The sequence below is a fragment of the Canis lupus genome, chromosome 1 (genome assembly GCF_048164855.1).
Source record: "Canis lupus baileyi chromosome 1, mCanLup2.hap1, whole genome shotgun sequence".
In the NCBI taxonomy this organism is placed as follows: Eukaryota; Metazoa; Chordata; class Mammalia; order Carnivora; family Canidae; genus Canis; species Canis lupus.
The window spans coordinates 48,852,677-48,876,734 of record NC_132838.1 but is presented as its reverse complement, the minus strand read 5'-3'; the positions used below and the strand labels follow the sequence as shown (position 1 = coordinate 48,876,734).

Below are 24,058 nucleotides of genomic sequence, written 5' to 3'. Positions count from 1 at the left end.
ATTTGTGAAACACATCCTGCTCCAGAGGCCCCTCAAGGTGCAGGCTTGCTTAGTTTGTCTATTCCTCACATGTTCCCAAACCTACAAGCAGTTGGGCAATTAATGTGATATCAAGACCCACACGGGGTGTGCGGACAGCTTGCTGCAGCCCCCAGAGCTGTTGGGAGTTGGCCTTTTGCTTTCGTCTGAGCTAAGGCTTCTCATCACTGCAGAGCGTCTGCTGTTCTCCAGCTCCTGCTGGGGATGCCTTAGTCTGCCCTTCATTAAAAAATAATTTTTCCCCCTAGATCTTTTCACTTTTTTCTCTCCTAATTATGTTACACATCTTGGCTTTTGTACCAGTGTGTTTGGTTCTTACAGCCATCACGAACTAGGTCTTTGTGGTCATCAGGTCACATTGTGCTAAGTGTTGTCTGGTTCTTCAGCTTTTTTTCTCCTAGTGCCTCCCCAACCACAGCTCAGTGCTCTTCTAGCTGTGGGGATAGCTAAATGCCACTTTCGGATAAGCCTCACAATGCCAGATGGATCACGCTTAGGCCAATAGCCTGGGGATGTTGTATGTTGAACCAGACAGAATTGCCAATAGTCAATCATCTGACCCTCAAAAAAGAATCTGGTTCACATCAATCTAGCAGAATTGGTTCATTTTTAATAATTAACTCTATACCCAGATTATATTGCATACTTATTCACAATTATTTCATCACAGAAATTAAGATTCAGTAGAAAATACTCTTTCCTTTCTCCCAGTCATGCATATCTTAGCTCACTGATTAATTTGTGCTATATCTCCTGACATGGACACGTCAAAATTTAGTTCCAGAAATGCATTTTCCTTTAGCTGCTCATTCATACTCGCTTTATCTCGATATTATAGATGGTCAGTTCATCACTAGGAGCCATGGTAGGTAAATGCCAACCATAGCATTTGTACTTGTAAGCATAGACTTACCTGCCTTCTTAACACTTCATTATCTTATCCATAAAGTTCTACCCAAGCGATTGAACAGTGGCCACCATTTAATTTAGACTAATCAATGTACAGGTGTTTAATTTGACGTTATTTAAACACTAGTATTCTGAGAAACAAAATACTTATTATCCTGTAGTTTTTGTTTCTGATATAATGGAAATGCATTTCTAAATGATCACTAAAACACAAAAAGAAGCATATTTATATAACAGTTTTAAATTTCCCTTCCCTTTCTCTTTGGCTTTTATTAAGTTATGAATTTATCAAAGTATCTTATTAGAGAATGTAGCTTAGCATTTTTTTTCTCCCCAGATGTGTATTATCTAATTATTTTACAAAAATATAAACTTTACCTCTGAATCAATTTCTCCCAGAGGAGAGAGAATGCATAAGAAATAAATCTGCCTGAATTACATTTATTCAACAAATATTTATTGAAGCTTATGGGCCTGGCACTAATTGCAGGAAAATGTTCTGGGAGTTGGTACTGGGCTTCTGAAGCAGTGATGCCCTTCTTACCTAATTAAGAGATACCCAACTTGAATTGAGCCAGGGCTCCTCAGAGCCACTTGGGCTCCTGGAAGAGCCTCCCTCCCATCCTGACAGCCTCGGGCAGGACTACACCCAAATTGGTAACTTGTTTCTAGCTGTAGAAAAACTTAGGGTAATTTACCTTGTTTCTCCTCTTGCTTGAAACTAAGTGTGAACAATTCCAAATCAACAATAATTTGTCTAAGTAGGTGAAATAAATGGGACTCTGAGAGTAATCTTAAGCATTGGGCTGGCCTGCCTATTTTCCCGAGTTAACCCCAAAAAAGGAAATTCACACTTCAGTAATTAAATGCTGGTTACATGTGATTTGTCGGTTGAAATACCAATTTACTAGAGGGAAGGAGAAGGGAAAGGAAATGAAATGAGCCAGGAATTTCTTAAGTCAGGTGGCCTAGGAGTTTCCTTTTGGATCTTGTCCTTGTCTTATTTGGATACTAGCTTTACCGGGCTTGGGGAGAGTGTTTCCTCTTAAAAATATATTTCAAGCAGTGTCTGAGCGTCTCAGTCGGTTACCCATCCAACTCCTGATTTCGACTCAGGTCATGATCTTGGGTGGTGAGATCAAACCCCACGTTGGGCTCCATGCTCATCAAGGAGTGTGCTTGAGATTCTCTCTCTTCCTCTGCCCGTCCTCCCCCAAAAGAAAAATTATTTCTTGAAGCATTTATATGAGAGAGGAGGGAGAAGTTGCTTGAAATTTGATGGTACTTCTCAGTAGAACTATTTGGCTTGACATTTTCTTTGTAGGAAGCTTTCCTACTAATGATTACATTTCTAAATTTTCACATCTAATGGCATACAACTGTTCATAGTATTCGTACTCTCTTAGCTTTTGAAAATCTCTATCTGAAGTCACGTCTCATTTCCATTCCTGATACTGTCTATACTGTGCTTCCTCTTTTTTCTTCATACATCATGCTGGGTATTTGTCTAACTTATCCATATTTTCTAAGAACTAACATTTGAAATCATGGACCTTATTGAATATATTTTTGGTTTTTATGTTTATTAAATTCTATTATTTTTGCTTCCTTATCCTTCTTTTAATAAAAGTTTTCTGTTGCTTTTTCCCTCAATGTCTGAAGATGTGTATTTGCCCACTAATTTTCAGTTTTTATTCTTATATAAAAATAAGCATTTAAGACTATAAATTTATCTCCAATTTTCATGGCATTTCACAAGTTTTGATTCATTATCATTCATTATCATTTTAAATGCATTTCAAAATTTCACACATTTACATAGTTTTGTCTATTTATTGATTTATATCTTAATTGCATTGTATTCTTTTTTTTCTTTTTTTTTTTTAAGTAGGCTCCATCCCCAGCAGGATGGGCATGCAGGGCCCAAACTCAGAACACTGAGACCAAGGCCTGAGCTGAGATTAAGAGTCGGCTGCTCAACCAACTGAGCCACCCAAGCACCTTGCATTGTGTTCTAAGAACATAGTCTACATGGTACAGATTGTTTTTTAACTTTGCTGGAACTTGCTTTATGGCCTAATGTATGATTGATTTTTATAAATGTTTCATGTGTGTTTCAAAGATTTTGTATTCTCTAGTTGTTGAGTGCCAAGTTTTATTTATGTCCATGGAATTTAGCTTTTGGTTGTTATGCCAATCTATAATTGAAAGAAGTTATGTTCAAAGCTCCCACCACAATCGTGGATTTGCCAATGAATTCCTATAGTTCTATTAATTTTTGCTTTATATATTTTGAGGCTGTTTAAAACCTTCATTATAGAAGTTTTCATCCATTTTTACTCACTCCTTGTCCAAGTATCCACCACCCCTCACTCAGCTTCAGTTATCAACATTCTGTTATTTTTGCTTCATCTGTTCACAATTTTGTTTCTGGGATATTTTTCTAAATTATATAATATTTTATTTATTTATTCAAGGCAGAAACACAGGCAGAGGGAGACACAGGCTCCATGCAGGGAGCCTGACATGGGACTCGATCCCAGGTCTCCAGGATCACACCCTGGGCTGAAGGCGGCGCTAAACCGCTGAGTCACCTGGGCTGCCGGTTTCTGGGATATTTTAAAGCAAATCCCAGATGTAACATTTCATTCTGATACTTTGTTTCTTTAGACAAAGACTTAACACATAAAAGCAAAATATGCTGAGGCCACTGTGTTAAGCACCTGTAAGTGAAGAATCACCGTCTTAGTGAGTTCAATCTCCATGGTTTTCAGGTTCTCCTTTGGGAAGCTGACCCAGCTCACTCTTTTCTGGTAGAAACAGTCATGGTGTATGAAGCATTTGCTATTATTTCCTATATATTACTGGGTGCTCAGTAAGTGTCTGTGATAACTACTTAACCACTGGAATCGTTAGAAGTGGCCTTGGGAAGTCATGCTTGTTCACAACAGCTGGCAACCCTGTAGGATAAAATATTTTGGCAAGGCCCCAAAATCTTAATATTATCCTTGTTCTTTCCCTGCCATTCTGAGTACCTGGCAGAACTAAACAGAGCCTTCGGCAGTTTTGGGAAAGAGGGTAACAGGGTGAAAGAGTTGATAAATAATATAGCCAAATAATAATATTTGCCAAATAATATTTGGCATCAAATCCAGGCATACAGCTATACTTTCTAATTCATACTGGAATTCTGCGGAATGAGACATTGCCATGACAAGTGGTCTGTCAGATGGGTCGTAGATAGGCCCTATTTCGTGTCCTTTGTATATAATGAGACCTACCATGTTCCAGGCACTGGGCACTCTCATGCAGTCCAAAAGTAGTCAGGACATGTATTGCTATTCGTATTCATCCTAATGAATGCCTGAGTATAACAGGAGATGTGGTCTGAAGGAATGTAACAAAAAACTTGATCTAGACTAGGGCTAGAGAAGGCTCTTCTGCAACCATGCATGGTCTAGAGGAGCTCTGAAGGATGAGTTGTTAAAGCTCAACTAGGGCAGGCAGTAAGAGAAGCTTGGACAGGGCCAGTGTGATGAGGACCTTGCAGAGAAGGGTAGAGTTCTAGACCACAAAACCGTGGGGAAAGTGAGGACAGCTGAGGTTGGAAGAGCAGTCAGGTGCAGGTAAAGGGTTTGGTCTTTATCCTAATGATAATGATGAGAGGGGTAATGATGCACTGTTCTCAGCACTTCACAGATGCCCATCTCATCCTCAAAACCGTCCTATTCAATGGGTGCCATATTGTTCTCATTCTGCAGCTGGGGAAACACATGCAGAACTGCCACATAATCTTGCCTCAAGTCACCCAGCTAGCGTGCAACACAGCCATGCAGGCTGGAGGAGATGCCTGTCATCACCATGCTTGACTGCCATCAAGGGGTGTTAAGCTGAGGAATGATGCAAAAACAAGTTGTTTTGTTTTTAAATTAAGAAAACCACCTTAGGGGTGCCTGGCTAGCTCAGTCAGTTGAGCATGTGACTCTTGATCTCGGGGTTGTGGTTTGAGCCCCAAGTTGGGGGTGATTACTTTAAAAAACAAAATCTTCAAAAAAAGAAAGAAAAGGGGAAAAAATGAAGCACACCCTAGCTGCTGAATGGAGAGTTGTCTGGGGGTACTAGGGAGCAGGAAGACCAGCTTGGAGGTTCGTGAAGAGGGCTAGGTGAGAGGCCATGGGGCTGGCTTGTACTACAGTGGGGAAGCAGCAGAGAGTAGGGGAGAAATGGGTGGGACGTGGTGGCATACAGCTATGGAAAAGGAAGGGAGCCGTCAAGGCTGGCTTCCCACTGGCGCAGCCGTGAGCCCTGCATGGGGCTCCAGAACCCCAGGATGAGTTGGTCTGGGAGAGAAGGGGATTCCGCAGAGTCCAGTAGACAGAGAACTGGCTGGGACCATATGCTCTGTGGGGCGGGGCTGTGTCCACTTCATTCATTCACCGCGGGACGACCTGTCTCAACAAGTGTCATAGTGGTTGGTATGTAGTAGGCAGCCCTTAAATATTTGCCGAATTAATGGAAAGACAACAGAAACATCTACGTCCTGAACCCGTCAGCTGAGTAACAATCCCCACACCTTGGGCTAGTTCTGCTTTCTGAAACACAACATGGGCAACCAGGGAGGACATGGAGTCTGCTAGATGGTTACACTTTCAAAAGTCTTGAGAGTCAACTGCCAAACGGTCATCATTAAATATTAGATCGCTACTTACTGTGTGTCTCTTTCCAGCTCTTCATTCAGTGACACATGTTGGTTGCATCAAATTGGCGCTGGTGGGAATACTTAGACCGTGGAAATCAGTAAAAGCCATAAATCAAGGGTTGATTTTGTTTTATTGTTTCAAGCTCTAGACTTAGAAAGTGATGGAGACAATGTTAATAACTCAGTTTAAATTGAAAAGTGTGTTGTGTCCATTGGCATTACATTGTGAATAGCATAAAAAATTGAGGAAATTTTCTTCAAATATTTGAAAACTATTATTCAATTTAGCAAAGGAATTGCTCATGTCTCCAATGATAAGTCAAGGTTCTGACACTTCACTGGACATGCATCTTTTGTTGTTTCACTTCTGTCTTGCTCATAAATGTAAATGAAAGTATCACCCAATGTTTATGTCAGAACTACGCCTGTTTGCCAACTGCACCTGTAGATTCGGCTATGGATGCAAGCATTTGGCAAAAATCAACAAAAGCATTCTGTGAGAATCAACTGGCTACATGGAATCATAATGAAGAGTATTGCTTATTTTATTATTTGTAATTGTGTCACACACCTTTTATGCCATTTACCATTTAAAATTTATTACAATTTATATGCTTACACATGTATATTCATGCATTCAGAGTTTTGTTTCTGGAGAGCTGGTTGCTAAACATTTTGCCAGGATGCCATTGCATTCAACCCTTAGCTGAAAGTACCATTCTCATCAAAACAGTAGGGTTCAGGAGACAATAGCCCAACAACAGGCTCACTGCTTAGGCAGAGGTAGAGATAATTATGTTTACCCAGCAGCAAGTACATGGGCAGGCTGGATTACTTAAATGGGAGCCCACGGAAGTCAAGAGTTCTGAAAAAGCTGCCATTTACGTTTTACACAGCTTCTACTGAGATGCTTGCAGGTCCAGTGACTGGATCAGTAGAGGATTAGATGCTCTATGAATTTCTGGAAACAGGGCACCTTTAATAGTAACGTGCTGCCACGCTCTCTCAGAGTTGCCTCCATCTCTCCCTCCTCCAGTGGGATTCAGAATCCGTTTTCTTCCTCAAGATGCTACTACTCTATAGAGGTGGGAAAATTCTTATTTAAAGATTTCAAAAGCAAGCGGCTTGGTAACAGCACAGCCTTGTTATGGGGTGAACAGGATTTCCCTGGACTGATCTCTATCAGTAAAGAGATTCATTGTTCCATTTCTGCCACAGAAATTTTGGAAGCTTTCAAGAGCTCACTGTGAGCATTGTAGGCAGTTTTTGTGTTCCTTGGGAGTGAACTCAGGCGGCAAAACTAAAATGGGGTTTGCAATAAAATGGTAATGTAGCTAGAATAGCGTTTCTATTTCTTCATCATCTTTCTTACATCACCTCTAGTGGCTCCCGTGTTTTCCCCATTACTATTGTTTCTGAAAGGCACATAGTTCACTGCGCCTTTTCCATGTTTGTGAATTCAAATTAGAAACAGGGGCAAGATGCATGACTCTGGGCAGCATTTGTTACTCCTGGTGTATTTAAAAGTAGAATTATGCAGTGGTGAGACAATGTTACTAATGTCGATTAATGTGTTGTTCAGTAGGGGTAGGTTCTGATGAGGATAAAATTCAAGAAAATTAGAAATTTGCTTCTTTAAACTGAGGGACTGAATATATAAATGGACAATGGCCAGACCATCGCTAAAAACTGATGTACAATCTACAGGAATCATTGTAGAAAGCCAGCTTGGTCGAAGTCAGGTTGCTCTCTCCAGCAACGACTCAGGAAGTCACACAAACAACTCTGTAAAAATTGGCCCCAAATCGTCAGGACTTGATTAATAACACCACTTCTAATTTTTGTCCCTGCTTCTAATTTAGGAGCAGCCCAGCAGAGTCAGCTACGCACTGCTAAGCAACCACATGGAAGCCCTGCTCCTGGGCAGCTTGCTCTAGCTTCCTGACCAACAGCCTCCGTCAACACCCACCTGAGCCATTCCTTCTTTCCCTGAGAAGCCTTCCCACCTTGCCTGCTTCCGAGTCTCTACTCAAACGCATGTGATGCTATAGCAAGCACTGAGTAAGTAGCCTTCGCTTGTCCTTGTAGGGTTGGGTCTTTATTTCCACACAGGTGAAGAAAGAACCTCCGGATCATCTTCAGGTAACCCTGGTCCCTGGGCTGTCTCCCTGGAACCAATGTACAGATGTCAGCATCTCTCCAGTGGCACTTTTTGGGGCCCTCACCACCAGGTATCCCCAGGGAGGCCCTCACCAGGGCCTTGGGAGCCTCCCAGGAAAACACAGTGAAGCCGGGTCCCCCTTACATTCAGGAGTCCCTTGGTGGCTGCCAGCTTTGAGGGGCTCCCAGGGGACGTTATTTGCTATCTGACTTTTAAATCAGATGAATATTCTCAAACCTTGGATCTCTATTTTTGGCAACTGAAATGACAATTTTTTTTTTCAAGAGCTCAGAAGAGAGCTACCCGGCCACGTGGAGCTTCATATATGACCACATTCCTGTATATGAACTCCTAACCCCTGGAGGGCACAGACCTCAGCATGGTGCTCAGCGCAATCCTTAGGCTTCAACTCAGATGAATGCCTGCTTGACTTTCAATGGTTCTCCTCTCTAAATTGAGGGAAAGATGTCTAGGATCCCGAATTAAATGGGAGGCAAAACCTCAAAGTATTAATTAGGAACAGAAAATGAGCTAGGTCGGAATGAGTCTGGCGTCCCCAGTCTGCTGTTTAAAGAAGATTATATTCACATAAATTAGAAATACATATTGAACTAGCCAAACGTTTGCATTTTGGTTGGCTGTGGTGGACAAGAGTTCATTTCTGTTTCAATCAGTTTGGCTTTGGGAGAAAGTACACTGTAAAAACAAAATCACACAACCTGACACCTTTACAGTTCAGCGAACATGCTTCAGACTCAAGCCAGGGTCTGGTCTCTCTTATCTACTTGAGCAGAAGCAAAGTCGATCTTTTATTCTAGCAGAAGAGGGAGGAAAGAAATCTGCCTTAGGTTTTCCATGAAGTTCACAGATGCACAGAATTCTGAAGTTGGGAAGAGTTTGGAGAGCAACAGTCCAGTTTCACAAAGCCTATTTATTCCCTGGGCCATTGGTCTGATACGCTGCTCCGTTAGCATAGGATTCCAAGGGCAGAGAAGTTTGGAAAACACGGCGCTGCATTCCTTCCCCTCGGTGGTCACTAGGCACACAGCATGTTAGCATACTGAAGTTAAGGAAGCCTGTTTCCCTTCATCGGTGTGCGAGGTTACTGTGGAAATATGGCATGGGTCTTGGGAAAGATTTAGTCCAAACTCATTTTTTAGTTAAGCAACATGAAACCCAGAGTTGAGTGTGGCCTGCCAAAGTCACACACTCTTGGTGACAGACCCAGGACATGCTCCCTGATCTGGCTTTCATAGTACCCCTATCCTGCCTCTCCACGATCGCACGGCCGGTGACTCACCCATTCTGCTATTCCCATTGATCTGAAATCCTTTCCACATGGTTCGTGGAGTATGATCACTACTTGACGCAAGTACTGGTGACCCGGCCTTTCCCGAGGGCTTTCCACTCAAGCTTGGTTTCAGCGAGAACTCTCCTCCAAAGGCACCCACACACAGGCAGATTGTGTGTGTAGCACTGTTTGTTAAGGAGATAAATACTTTAGAAGTTTTTTAATAAAATTGAAATCTATTACAAGAAAAATGGGTTGATGCCCAAATCCTGCTGGTTTGCCCCTATCCATAGGGCTAACTCGGTCCAAACAACATGGAGGACCTCCCGGTGGAGGTGGCCAGGCATGCACCAGCGCTGAGGGAGGCTGGGGCATTTGGGCGGCCAGGCCCATCGCAGAGCACTTTTACCACTTCTGTGGGGAGGAGGGAGCCTGGAACACTTCACAGCATAAGGAGACCTGACGGGAGACCTCTGCGCAGGATGGTTTGGGTCGGGCCCCTCTCTCATGCAAGCCATCTGCTCTGCTCATGTGGGAAGGTCAGAGATCAACTCTCTCCTTCTTTTAGGAGGATGGCTGGTGTGGGAAATTCTGAGGATACTGTCCTTTCTAGTTCTCCTCTTTGACTGGACCCCTTTCCAAGCACTCTGTTGCTGGCCCTTCTGTCCTCTGTGTCATTCCCCCCAAGTCCAGGCAGGTCTTTCTTGCTGACAGCTCACGTTCCATGATGAAAAGTCAGCTGAACTGGAGAGTTTGCCTTTCAGATGACCTGATATGCAAGGGCAGGGGTCTGGACAAGACAAACACGATGTTTGGAGCATCGTATCCCTCATGGGAGACTGACCACAAGGATAAAGGGAGCTGAAAGCAGCTGTCTTGGACAGTGCGCAGCCCTGCCCTGGGTTTTGGTGCAGTCTCTGTTTTCCTGGAAGGGCAGGTTTCCATGCCAGGTACTGGCTTCCACTCACCAGGAGTCAGTACTTGTTCTGTCACTTATGAAGCTCACAGGAGGCCTTTCCATGAGGAGCTGTGGTTTGGCTGCTCTGAGATTTGCTCCTGGTTGCTCTTTCAACCCTGCCTGGATTTGAGCAAAGTCACTTATGATCATCTACCTGGATTTTCCCTACCTCTTAACTGGGACCAAACCTTCTTCCCACAAAGGGTTGAAGAAGAGGGAATTATGATGTCACAAGAGTGTACTTTATCTCTGTGGCTTGCAGAATTCACTGTTGTTATGGAGTTGGGTTGTTGGTATAATTTTTACCTTTATTTTGGGGTACAACACTGTATAGCCATGCTCTCTTGTGTTGTGCCATGTCGATAGAGGACTCTAGCTAATTAAATTATTTTGAGCCGTATCTCTACAGTGTTCTGAGAAAAGAAAAAAGTCTCTTGGCTGTACCAATCTGGCTGTTGTTTACAAGTTATGTTTTTGAATACAAGCTTATTAGTTCTTTATTCCAGAATGATTATTCACATTTTTCAAGCACAATCTCAAGAGACCCACACCATGAAAAATACAACTCTAAGAGCTGAGATGGATGGGTTAGCAGAGCTGGTACCCTGTGCTGTCATCTCAACCTGTGAGGGCGGCAGTGTGGCTGTGGGGTCTCGGCAGGATGAGGAGTTTCACCTTCACTGCTTCTGGCCACTGACGGACAAAACCCACCCAGTGCACCACACACAGCTCAGGAACTGAGCGGGTTGTTGGAATGTGGTGTGGTCAAGAGGTGGCTGTGGTCTGGTTGATGGTTTCCTAGGGACGTTGCCATCTGGGAACGGTTTGTGGAGAAATTTGTCTGATCCCCTCAGAAGTGTGTCGTACCCACTATCCCTCAGTCTCTCAGGAGTTCACCTGTGGGAGTGGGTGTTGGAAAAGAATGCCTAAGATGGGGCAGAGATCCCCCGAGAGTTCAGCAAATTGAATGCTATGCAGCTTTTAGGGCATATTCCCTTCCCAACTGGCTTGGGATCCAGGGTCATCAGATGAACCAAGTGGTGCTTGTTTCTTCCAAGCCGCTGGACATGAAGACTTGGTTGGGGTTGGTCATTCCAATGGAATGAGTGGAGACAGTCTCTTCCTGTCAGAGGAATGTTTTCTCTCAAGACTTAAGGAAGCTCAACTTCATACTGGTAAGCAACCACAATCCTAGGACTTCAGAGACTATTGTAGTTAATGCAGGTACTGAGGAAAGCAGGACTCAGAGGACCCCATAGGGTTCAAGTACACAAAGAAATGAGTTATCAAAGACAATCCTTCTCCTTACAGGAGTCCATGACATGTTTCCATCTCAAGTGCTGTGATGTCTGGGCTGCTTGCTTTTTTGCTGGAGAAAGAAAATGTAATACTGGTAGAGACCTGGTTCCATAATACGGGACAGGAAAAGAATAGAGATTAAAGCATTTCTCTTTTTAATGACAGGGACTGCACCCCCCACCCCCGGGTGAAGTGCAAGAGTTTGATAGCTGGTTCACAGAAGACCCTCAAGATGACACCTGTGGAGGTAGGAAATAGTGAATTAATTCGTGAGAAAGAAGAAACCACAGGCCACTTGAATGAGTTTGAGGCCAAATCTAAAGGAGACACAGTGACTCTCAATTCCCTGCACATGATGGGAAATGGTGGCAGGACTGGCCATCCTCTATTTTAGAGAAAAGCGGAAAGAGAAAGTACGGAGTTCTCTCCACATCCTAGTGGGTAAAGTGGCTGGCACGCTTGAGAAAGCAACCTCATTAGTTTGAGATACTGCTATGGGGCCAGACTTTATCATCCAAACTGCCCCCATCTTGTCTGGGGGCGATGAGCTACCATCATGCATGCACTGAAAATGCTGCATAACCACTGCACTCAGAGTGTCTGGAATAGGGCAGAAGCTAAATGGCAAATGGGGTATTGAATTGCCAATTACCTCACTTTGGGGAAAATAATAGAGTTCATATGGCAAAAAGTGCTTTGCAAAGTACTTGGACAGTGTCCTGAGAGGTGGCTGATGTTTAATAAATTCATTAAATTAGGAACAAGTCTTGAAACTGCACTGAAGGCTCCCATTCCCATTCGAGAGATGTGTTGGGAGGGGTGGCTCTGACATCACTGAACGCCAGAGAACCCACTCGTTGTAGAGCAAGGTGAGGTGAAAGCAGGAGATCCAGAAAGAAGAAACAGAAGAGGGGATGGAAAAGTATTTTTCTCACCTGACCTCTAGTTTCCTGCTGGAGTCCTGCTCCTACCCCTCTATGATTCGAAGCTACTGATGTAACAGGAATGTTAGGCAGGTTTAATAAGCAACCCCATTCTCCACGTGGATGGCAGTTTCATATTTAGTGCACCGAGCGAAATGTTTCTAAGATATGCTGAGAGAGAAAAGCACACAAACCTGCTCCTTTGTGACACCCGGTGAGTGACAGAGCCTATGGGCTGGGCTGCATGTGCAACTTACTGCCGGCTCAGAAATGGGCATTCCCTCTCGGCTGTTGGATGAGCTCATCTGTCGCCTGATGGGTGAGGGCAGCCCACCTATGTTGCCTGTTTTTGCAGAAGACAAAGTGTAAGTAGCTCATAGCTCATTACAGGCAAATCATCATGAAACGCCAGAGTAGAAGCTGGGAATAAAGTAGGTCTGTTCATTAATGTGACCTAGAAATCTTGGATTCTATTTCATAATTGGTTTTTGTCTATGGAATCCAGAAGTCATTTTAACCTTTTAATGCTTCAATTTTCTTCTGAAAGGAAGGCACAAGACATCCACTTTATAATGGAATGTAGAGACTTAGCTGTGCATTCTCGGAACAGTGGGATGTAATCTCCATGAAGCAATCATTTCTCTGCAGTGAGTTTTTGGGGGACTAGAGTATGAGAGCTAAACTGATCCCTTATTCTTTCAGAAAAGAACACTGAGTGGAAGGATAAACAGAAAGCATCCTATTTATAAATAAATGGAAGGGATTTACTAAATTTTCTTACCAGAACTTTAAAAATCACCTCTGGAAACACTGACTTACAATAAATGGTCCCAAAGTTAACATGGGGCTGGTGGAGAAGACAATCCTACATGTGGGTCCTTAGCACAGGTACAGATACAGCCTGGCCATCGGGGTTTAGGTCCCTTGTGGTTTTTTGAGGGGAGGGAAAAAGGGAGTTTGTTTTTGACCAGGTGTCCTTGCTACCTGGATTAACTAATGAAGATAGAATGAATATTAACTTGAAGTTCACAAATTTTCATAATACAATATATTTTGATTTTTAGACATAATTAAGGTCTTTTAGCATTGTATAACTACTACTATTTAAAGCGCAGATTTATAGTTCTGTGATTATTTTAAAACTTCAATGCGTAAGAGTTGACAGTGGTTTTGGTTATCTCCTAAAGCCTGAGTGATCACATTTATTTTTATTCTGAAAAAATGCAAAGGGTAGCTCTGTGAATGGGCATATGAACTACAGTGTTTCAGATGAGCATCTGATGGCCTCCGAGTCTCTGTCTTGCTCAAAGGGAAGTCAGAGGGAAAGCTAGAGCAGAGCAAGGAGGTGCGCTACAACTCACCAGAATAAGAACAGGTATATTAGCACTGATAGTAGAGTCACTCGAAACCTGCTTTTATCATTTCCTACAAAGTAACAGAGAAGGTGTCAATGTATCTAACATCTCTGACCTTGTAGGTGCTATGACAGATGCATCCTGAATTTTGTCTTTAGAACACAAGAAAAACAAAACTAACTCATCAAGAAGACAGCATGACCTTTGAACTCTCAAAAAACAGCAACAATGGTAAGGATCCCAGGGTGTGCAGGTAACGCTGGCAGTAACCCCAGGGATCAATGAGAGGATGGGAGGATGGTGGCTCATGCCAATAGAGAGCAGTGATACCTTCTCAGGGGACTCAAGACTCATCCCTGAATTCCGAACACAAGTGATTTTTTTTTTTTTGATCTGCAAAATTTTATTAAGCAATAGCTGGACAACTTTTACAACTTCAAATCATCAAGAAAAAAATAAGGAGATAATCCATCTCAGTAATAAAGACAGAAAATAATTTGGACAAACCACGTCATTTTGAATGCAAACCATTAATGCCTTCTAGAATACCTCCCCATCTAATACACAAAATACATCAGAAGAGAGGCAAATAAGGGCGAGCTTGTTAGAATGCAAGTGGGGATCTCAACAGATCTTGTTTGGAAAGTAAAACAAAGCAGGATGCTGAAATTGAAAAACAAACAAAGCAACACTGGAGGGACTGAGGTGCACAAAGCAGCGGCGCTATTCCCAAGGTTTGGATAAGAACATGCTGGTGGTCTGGTTTGGTCTGGGACCTGTGCACCTGCATCGTGCACTTACATTTAAAAAAAAAAAAAAAAAAAAGGAAAAAAAGGAAATGCCAGTAGTAACAAACTCAGAAATTATGTCCAAATTTACAGTACCAAAATAATGCATTTATAAACAAATGCAAAAACAATACCCCTTTGGTAAATGATACAGTGCCTTTTTCAGTCAAACGCATAACCCATGCTTTTCTACAATATGAAAAAAAATTTATCTACAACAAACAACAGGATCTTAGAACCCTACCCCTCCCCTTTAAAAGAACTTGTAAACAGAAAATATTGGTATAAGTTACAAGAAAATTGCACAAAGCCATAGAAATGAAAAAAAAAGTAAGCCACGACCCTTCAGATTTTCATCAGCCGGAGCGAAGGAAATACAGATGGTGACGAGATCCGAGTTGTGTGCTATTACAAAATCCCAGGAACTCAAACATTTTTGATACATTTTGTCTTAACGAACTTGTTCACAACTATTGACTTGGCCAGTGGATAGACCGCCCACACAGGGACACGATGGGTTCCTTTCAAAACAATCTTTTCAACTTGAAGATAGTGTCACACTGTTGAACACACTTAAGAATTCAAACCAGCCTGGGCATGTACTCCTTTGTTCTTTTCTCAACCCACTCTATAGTTTTTGGGGGCAAATGGTGACTTACTTTCAGGCTGTTCTCTAGGGTGTCCATGGAGCAGGACACACACATGGGGAGGTTCCTGTGTCTTACCTGGAATAGGTGCTTTTGTGTGATTTTATGCAAACAGGGTTCCAAAAGCAGTTGTTTCTAGAGGTGAACCTGCTAAAGATTATTTTATGCATGGGTATACACTCATGAGATAGCTCATTAATGCTGGAAAAGAAAGATTTCTCTATAAAAGGCAATTATTTTGAAACATACCTTCCAAGTTTGTGGAATGAGGAAATGGTCACATTTTGAGCCCTCAGGCTATTAAAGCTGGATGGGAGTTTAGAATTTTGGTCAGGCTACGTCGTCCCCCTCATTTCACAGACAAATAGAGGCTGGCGGAGCAGGTCTGACCCCAGAGTCAGGAGGATTACAGGATGCATATATGTGTTTTTGCATATCTTCGTGGGACATGCAACCAGGGGGCAATGGACATGGGGGCAAAAGGCTAACCTGCAAAACCCTGATTCATACTGCCATTAGGCCTTGACATTTTCCTGCTTCCCCGGCACTGATTTTTCTTAGAAAGGTACATTCAGTCCATATACTGTACACAAATCTATGCCTTTGGTTTGATGAGGTTAGAGTTTAAACAAATTTAATATTGGTTTTATGTTTTTTTATGCACTACTTCCCTCAAAAAGGCATGGATTCTTTATGTAGTTGACTAGGCTAATGCCTTTAGCGGTTCGATGAGGTATCTCAATATTTGTAAGTTGCTATTAATAAGCATGAAGTGTGTAGAATTCTGCTGTTTAAAAGTACTGATTTTAGTAGTATTTAATAAATTGAGACGGAATGAAAACGATCTTTAAAATAAGTGAAACCATCACTGTCACCTTAAGAGATACCACATCACAGGCGCTGCAGACACGTAAGAATGAGTTGCATGAGACAGCTTCTTCCTTCGGGCCAGAGTACAGAGTGGGCGGCTGCTGCTCCTCAGGTATGCACACCTCCTCAGACCAGGCTTCTGTCTCCACGTGCCCAACAGGCCTTCTGGAGAGTGAGCCCAGAATTTAGAGAGTTCAGTTATTTGCTACAAACACTGACCTTCTCTTCACACATATATTTGTGCAGTTTTTGTTCCAAGGATTTACCCTCTATTTGTTCTTAGGAAGAAAAGTTCTAAAATGTAATTTTGCATGGTCTCTGTATCTTAAGAACCAACCTTAATTTGGAAAGCGGACACTTACTGACAATAATGCCTTCCTTTGCTGCCATCCTTCCTCTTCATTTCATTCATAGCACCTTCTATTTTTAGTTAAAAATAAAATGTTCAAAAGAAGGGGCAATATTATTTTAGGATATGTCATCTCAAAGAAATCTGCTCTGTATATAATCAATACCAAAGGATGCAAAAAAAAAAAAAAAAAAAAAAAAAAAAGCCCCAACCAAAACAAAACCTACTTTTAAAGGATTAATAGGAATTTTTTCCCAATTAGAAAAGTTACAAATTGTCCAGCAGAAAAAACACCTTCTATCATATCCTCTTTATTTCTCACAGCAAAATATGCTGCTACCAAATAACTCATTACAAACACACTATTTTTCTAAATAAATAAAATGGGCATAACTCACCAGTACAGAGTAACAAAATAATTCCTAAGAACACTATTAAAGCAAGATAAATAATTATCTCTTGGACAACAAAACAGGGGAACTGCATTTAAATTATTTTAGAAATAGGCCATAACCATTATTGCACAACTAATAATAAGCATTGAAACATCTTACCAAGCTACAGAAACTCCTATAAAAGAATTATATAATTCTGAATACACTGCTAAATTCTTTCTTGAAGAATTTACCCACAAAGAATCAGGTTCAATATTTTAAAATATAAGATGGAAAACTCTGATGTTAGCTGGGAGATGTCCTCATCTGTGTTTCTTCAGGGTTTGGAGAGAATGGTGAGTGATATCGTCTTGCTATGGGGTAAGGAACGGGCCAGTTTCTTCTCTAGTTTTTAAACCAAAACAAGGAATGTAAAAATACATATTTTCAAAAGACTTTTCTATAGTGTCTTTCATTTGTCTGCTCCAAACACAATCCCAATTGAGGACCCTCTGCCAGTAGACAGCTCCTGGGCTCCTGCCCTAAAAACATCACAGGTGTGGGTAGCTGGCAACAGTGAGCTGGGCTTTGTTATCAGGGCTGGATGCTGCCCAAGGTGTTCCCTAGGGAGGAGGAGGAGGAGGAGGAGGAGGAGGGAAAAGATCACCTCAGGGGATTTTCTGTTTTTTTTTTTTTTTTTTTTTTAAATCAACCAGCTATCTAAAGTACTATAATTTTAATAATGTGTTCCCAGTGGCTTATCTCCTCAGTGAACAGTCTGTACAGTTAATAAAGAACACTTTTTCCTCCTAGATATAATTGAGGGACTTTTTTTCAAAGAGATGACTATACCTCTGTATTTTAATACCCTGGCAAATGCTTACAATTTTGTTACATTTCTAAACTATAAGAAAACATTTCTGGTCAACTGAATTTTAATTTGGCTGAGAAGAAAGGCGTGCTTTCAAATCAGTATCCTCAGCATTTTTAGAGAGAGAAAGTGTGGCGATACCCTTACCCACTGTGAGAGACCAGGTCTTCTGCCACACTTTCCAGATTAAACAATAAAAGGGGAAGGGGACAAGGCTGCTTTTCAGAGAGTGAGCACCTAGTGACTCACCAGGGCACTAGGTGACAAGGTCGCTACCTCACCACATGCCAGGATCTTTCCATTTTGTCTCTTGCCTTCTCCCGAAGGCAATCACCACTGAATCTATGGAATCCTGACATAGGATTGTCAGGGTGGAGTCTTCAATGTAAACATCCTCCAAAGGGAAGCACAGCCCTTGTACTATTTTAAGTCACACTGTGTAAACCACCCACGTGTCCATGTGCAGGAGCTCCTTCCTTATCTGCCACCCCGCCCCATCGGCACGAGCAAATTCTGTTTATACCTGGTCAGAGCACCCCTGTACAAAGCCTACTCCTACTAGTTAAACACAGGGCATTTGCCACAATACCCATCATTGGTCAAGTCACCTTTGGGGAAGTAACATTACAAACGTGAATGAAATGGCCCCCTATGAGAACCTGTACCTTTGGGACTTTTGGTTGTCTTTTTTTTTTTTAAAGAGTTTTTTTTTTTTTTTTTTTCCACACTAGTGGTTATGGTAAGAACGAGTCATAAAGCTAGATGTGTGGAGAATGAAAATAATGCACACTCCCTAGTCTCAAAGAACAGCAGGCGGGAAGGTGGTCCACCTTCCTTCCAAAGGGCCCCTTGTCCTGGCATCTGACAGAAGCACACACAGTGGGACATTACCACAGCAACTACGTTTCCTAAAGAACACCAGGTGCCTTGCACCCTTTGCTTCCACATACCACACTTCTGTATTCTTTCGTTTTTTTTTTTTTTTGTTTTTTTTTTAAAAAAAAAAGAAGAAGAGAAACAAAGGATTATAAAAGCCCAAACAAACAACAACAACTAAAGGTCAGTCTGTCTCCCGGGCCTGACAGATTTTTCCAGTTTTGTCCGTGTCTTCTGGCCCCAATCACCTGGGGCCCCGGGTGACTCCTCAAGCATCATCGCTGACTAGGCTTCTCTCTTCACCCGACACCAGTCTTTTCACTTCAGGCGCTGGGTCACGTTGGCCAGGGCAACTGCGAAGGCCTGCACAGCTGAGAAGGGGTACTGGAAGTCTAAAATGTACGCGTTGCCATCAATCCTCCCAAACTGCATCACCTGGGGTGGGGTTGGGGCGGGCAGAGAAGCAAAGACATGAAAAGAAAACAAAGTGGGAAACACAACCACATCAGGGTGGCTCCCGAGGGAGGGAGTCGGCACAGTCCAGGAGGCAAGTTTGCCAACCAAAGTGACTCTGGATCAAGCTTATTCATCTAACTATGAGTTTGTCAGAAATAAAGGGTGTGTGTGTGGGGGGAAACATATTCAACCTGCAGTGGAAAAATACTGAGCAAAAATTCAGAGCATGGAAAGCTCCCGAGGTCAAATAAAATGGTTTCCTTACCAAGGAAACAGAGAAGAGAAAAAGTATAAGAAAGACTCCATAGGCTAATAGATGGCTAAGAGACACATCAATCATTATGGTCAAATGTCACTGCTCAGAGATAATACAACACAGTCCACCACCTTCCCCTGGCACTCCATCTCCTGAGCCTGCCTTCCTTGGTCATTTCAGTACTTAGTGTGACCACATGTTACCATCTAACACTATATTATATACATATATTTGTTTGTTTATGGTCTTTCTTCATTTTTGGTAAACTCCACGAGGACAGTGATTTTCTCTATTTTCCTCATTGCTCTATTTCAGCATTTGGAGCAAGGCCGGCAAACTCTCTGAAGGGCTGATGACAAACATTTTAGGCTTTATAGGTTACAGGGTCTTTGCCACAACTCTCTCTTGTAGGACAAAAGCAGCCTTAGACAATATTTAAGTGAGTGGGCATGACTGTATTCTAATAAAACTTTATTTATAAAAAGAGGCAGCAGTTCGGATTGGTCTGTGGGTCACCATTTACCAACTTCTGGTTTAGAAGACTGCCAACAAGTAGCAGGTGCTCAATAGGTATTTGTTGAGTGAACTAATGAAAATGAGATTTAAATACGAGAGGTGAAGGGAATTCCCAGGGTGGGGAAGAGGTGTAGTGCCAGAACAACAGTTATGCAGCAGGGTTAAAGTTACCATTTCTGGTTGCAGCAGGAAAAACTGACAAGTCACCCAGTGTGTAATGTAACACAAGGGGATTTACATTATGCCAGAGAATCAAGGGAATGACTTAGTAATAAAGACAAAGAAATGAGCAAACACTGGCTAATTATTATGTCTAGGGAAAAGAAAACTATACAATAAAAAAGGAAATATAATTAAGCCATAATACATGGCTCAGCTATAAATCATAAATCATTAGCATAATGAGATAACCAATGACTCTACACAAACGAAGAAAAAGGGGAAGTTCACGTGAGTATGTGTGGTGGTGGGGGTGAAGAAAACAAACCCTCACATTCCTCAGGAAGAAGTCGATATGTGATGTAAAAAACCGAAAAATCAATAAACAGAAGTGAGAACATGTCCTTTAGAAAGGGAGTGTCAAATGCCAGAAAAAACAGCTGGGGAGCACACGACAGGGAGAGCATGGTTTGGGGGTGGGCCAGGGGCTGGGCAGGAGCCTACTGGTTCTCCTCCTGGATCTCGCAGAATCATTTAACTTTTAAAAAATCAGTACGTGAGTGGCTTTGATGAAAAGTAAATAAAAGCTAGCAATAAGCACACCGTAAGTTATAACCATGACTGGCCCCACTTAAAGAGGTATCAGTTGTTTTCTGTATTTCTCACTGGCTCCTAGAAGGCCAAAGCACTGATACCCTTCACCAGGTTTTTATTTTTATTTTTTAAAGGTTTTATTTATTTACGAGAGAGAGAGAGAGAGAGAAAGAGAGAGAGAGAGAGAGGGGCAGAGACACAAAGGCAGAGGGAGAAGCAGGCTCCATGCAGGGAGCCCGATGTGGGACCCGATCCCAGGGTCCCCAGGATCACGCCCTGGGCCAAAGGCAGGCGCCAAACCACTGAGCCACCCAGGGATCCCCCTCCCCCCGCCCCCCGCCTTCACCAGGTTTTTAAAAACCCCCAGAGACCAGTCAAGACCAGAAAGCAGGCATTCTGGGCAGGCCCTGAGACATGCTTTCTTACCTGCCGCCCCTCCAGCTCAATCTGGAAGTTCTTTGCCGACTCCTGGGTCACCCGCCCCCCGAAGTCCAGCTGGTACACCTGGGTGGCCTCATTCCAGAGAGGCTGCTTGTTGGCCATGACGTACACGAAGCCCTGGCTGCCCAGCCGCCCATCTTCCTTCTCACTGGCTTTCCGGCACTTGAACTCTTCTAGCTCACTGGCCGTCCTCAGGCTCCTCTTGCTCTTCCAGCCTTTCTTGCTGCCCTGGCTCTGGTTCATCAGCTCATCCCCGCTGATAAACAGCTCAGGCTCGCTCTCGGAGCTGTCCTGGAACTCATTCGTCTTATTCAATTTCTTTGACTTCAGTTGGTCTTTCTGACTCTTCACTTTCTTCTTCTCCCTCCCCAGGCGGGGGCTGGAGATCAGGGAATTAAAGTCACTCAAAGTCCTTGCCTCCTTCTTCACTTTGCCCTCAGTGATGGCCTGAACATTTCCTTCCTCGGCACGGCTGTCCAGGCGTTTCCGGTTCTTCTTTCCGAACTTCTCTGTCCGCTGGGGGACTGGACTTTCTGTCAGGGAGAGGACTTCTTGGAAGTTGTCTGTGGTCTCTACCATCACCTCTGTACCCAAGTGGCTTTGGAGGTCGGTGGGCGGTGGGGACACGAGGGGCTTCTCCACCACCAAGTGTGCCTTGGGGGGCAGAGTGCCCTGGGGGTTCTGCACAGGCGGGCAAGGGCTGTAGGAATTCCAGGGGTGCAAGGCGATAGGTGGCAGCTGTAAACTTGAGCAGGTGCTGCTTCCTGGATACATGGGGGGCAAGGTGCAGTAGGAGAGGCTGGGTGGGTAGGCTGGCTGTAGGACCACTGTGGACTCCTGTGGTGCAAACTGCGTTGGGGACAGGGCATCTTTTGGGGAGCAGGGAGTCTGCACTCCTGGCATAGGGGGTGCGTTATAGCTTCCTGGATACGGCATTCCCATCCCATAGCCTGTTTGGAACGTGGCAGTAGGACTGGCGGGAGACTTCGGCGAGACAAAGGGCACTCGGGACACGTCCAGGTGCTGGCTCTGACCTACTATAAGAGGGGACAGTTTCAGGGGGTGGGGCACTGCAGTCTGGGCTGTCCTTTCCTGAGGGACCCAAATGTCCTCCCCCAGCACAGGGTCCCACTGGTAAGGGGGTGGCCGTTTCACGGCCACAGCAGCTTCGCTCAGCGTGGGGTGCCTCAAGGGCTTCTCTACCGGACAGTGCTGGGCCAGTGCCTCATCCTCAGTGAAGGCCGAGTTAACGTAGTCGGCGCGGTCGCGGCCTCCATCCGGCGGGCTCAGAAGGCTGTAGGATGACTGCGAGGTCAGGGGTGAGGTGCTGGCGGCGTGTGCCAGGCCTGATCCCGGCTGCACGCCCCCCGTACCCGCGCCCGGCTCGGGCCGCCCCGCGCTGCCACCGCTGCTGCACTGGCTGCAGGTATACAGGGCGGGCGGGGGCCGCGCCGGGAACTGCGCCGCGCCCTTGGGCTTGGGCGGGTGCTGCGGCGGGGCCCGCGGAGGCTCGGCCAGCTGCGCTGCCTTGAGCGCCACCTCACGGTTGTTCCTGCGCAGCGTGGCGTGGATGAGACTGTCAGGCCTCTGGGCAGCGCCCCGGCCGGACATGAGCGGGCCAGCGATTTCGGGGTACGGGGGTGGGTCTCCTGTCGGGATGGAGTAGCGTGGGACTGTCAAGCGGTTCAGGGTTGCACTGGTGCAGGGTTGGGGGACCTTCTTCTCAGTGGCAGTGAGCCTCAGGGTGGCTGAACTGCCAGGGCCGGGGAGAGTGTAGGTGTTCTGGGAGCAGAGCATCCGCGTCCGAGGCCGGCACACCTCTTCCACGTTGCCGCTGCTGTCAAAGGTGGTGATCCTCTCATAGCCCAGGGGCGTCTGGTAGTGTGCCGCTGTGGGGTACAGTGAAAAGTCACCCTTCTTCAGGCACGTGTCCACTGGGGGCTGCGGGGGCGGCAGCGGGGGTGGGGGTGCTGCTGTGGTTGGGGCAGCGGGGATGGTTCCCGGGTAGGGAGGTGGAGGGTTCATCTTCGCCACCTGGACCTCCTGTGGGGCACTGAACACCACTGCGTCCCCTTCGGCAGCCAGCTGAGCCACTGGCCGCAGGGCCTTGGCAGCCTTCTGCAGGTGGTCATGGTCTCGGTCTCCATGGTCCACCACCGACAGCTGGATCGCCCCCTGTGCTGGCGGCGGCAGGGACAACTGAGCAGGGTTCGGGATGATGCGGCCCATCTCCACACCTCCGAAGATCACCTGGCCAGGGTTGGAGTAGCGGTTGGAGATTGGGTACTGGGTAGTGCTGTCACTTCCATGCTCAGATGTCCCTACTGCAGTGGTCTGATTGGTTAGGACATCCAGCTGCACATTCTGATTGGCCAGCAGGGACTGTACCAAGCCTATGCTCTGAGTGGGGGACATGGCTTGCGCTGAGCTGTGGATGGGTGCTATAGGGATGTTCACGGTGCAGGGTGGATTGTTCTCAGGTACACCAGATGTTCCCGTCACTGGAAGGAAAGAAAAATGGACTGCTTACAAAACAGTGCCATGAAACTGGGTCATAATAAGTAATACATCTCAACTCATCCAGTCCTTTTTGCATACAAAATGCAATTGTTATAGACAGAGATGTGTTTGCTTGGGGAAAGCCAGACCTTTCACACAAGTTATATATAAAGTTTCTCTAAGGTTTCTGGAAGGTGTACACAGGTAATTTGTGAGTTCTGCAGGACAGCTTGGTTGTCCATTGGTTAAGGGCACTGTCAAAGCTTTTCAATGAATAAACTTTTGAACTTTCTGAATTTGGTACCTAAATGGTACCCTGGCAAATACCACTTTTTTTTTAATTTAAAATTTTTTTATTTTTAAATACTTAACTGTTTAAAGATGATTTTTACTCTTGAATTCATAAAATAGCCCACTCTTTCATGCAGGAAGAGAGCTACTGTATGGTATGATACTTCATTGAGCATTCAGAATGCCTAGGGTCCTGGGTAGGTTTATCCACAATTATGGATTGGTCAATATGGGAAATGTCACACAGCAGATGTGTATCTGAAGTACATATGTAAATTAAGTTTTTGTAAAGAGAATCATGTAAAATGCAGTAGAGATACCAATGAAAAAATCTTCTGGCAAATAAGCATTATTAGGGAAGGATCATTTCCTAATTTTTCTGTTTTAGCATTTCAAACAGTATGTAAGGTACAGCCACCCTCTGTAAAACACTGTAA

At 44.2% G+C, this 24,058-nt stretch overlaps 1 protein-coding gene and 1 long non-coding RNA gene across 6 annotated transcripts in view; one reads left to right on the top strand and one right to left on the bottom strand.

Moving 5' to 3' along the window:
* LOC140635182 (uncharacterized) overlaps positions 1-17,364 on the top strand; it is a 30,967-nt gene extending 13,603 nt beyond the window's left edge. The window contains exons 2-4 of the long non-coding RNA XR_012032533.1: positions 7,510-7,708; positions 11,522-12,644; positions 13,757-17,364. This is a non-coding gene — a long non-coding RNA (uncharacterized lncRNA). The remainder of the gene's footprint in view (positions 1-7,509; positions 7,709-11,521; positions 12,645-13,756) is intronic.
* The window catches only part of TULP4 (TUB like protein 4), a 225,974-nt gene continuing 215,927 nt past the window's right edge, over positions 14,012-24,058 (bottom strand). For all 5 annotated transcript variants that reach the window (XM_072829323.1, XM_072829366.1, XM_072829333.1 and 2 more), the window contains 2 exons: positions 20,817-23,332; positions 14,012-18,844 (listed from right to left, as the gene is read on the bottom strand). In XM_072829323.1, coding sequence (XP_072685424.1) covers positions 18,728-18,844; positions 20,817-23,332 — 2,633 coding nt within the window. In that variant the 3' untranslated portion in view covers positions 14,012-18,727. The remainder of the gene's footprint in view (positions 18,845-20,816; positions 23,333-24,058) is intronic.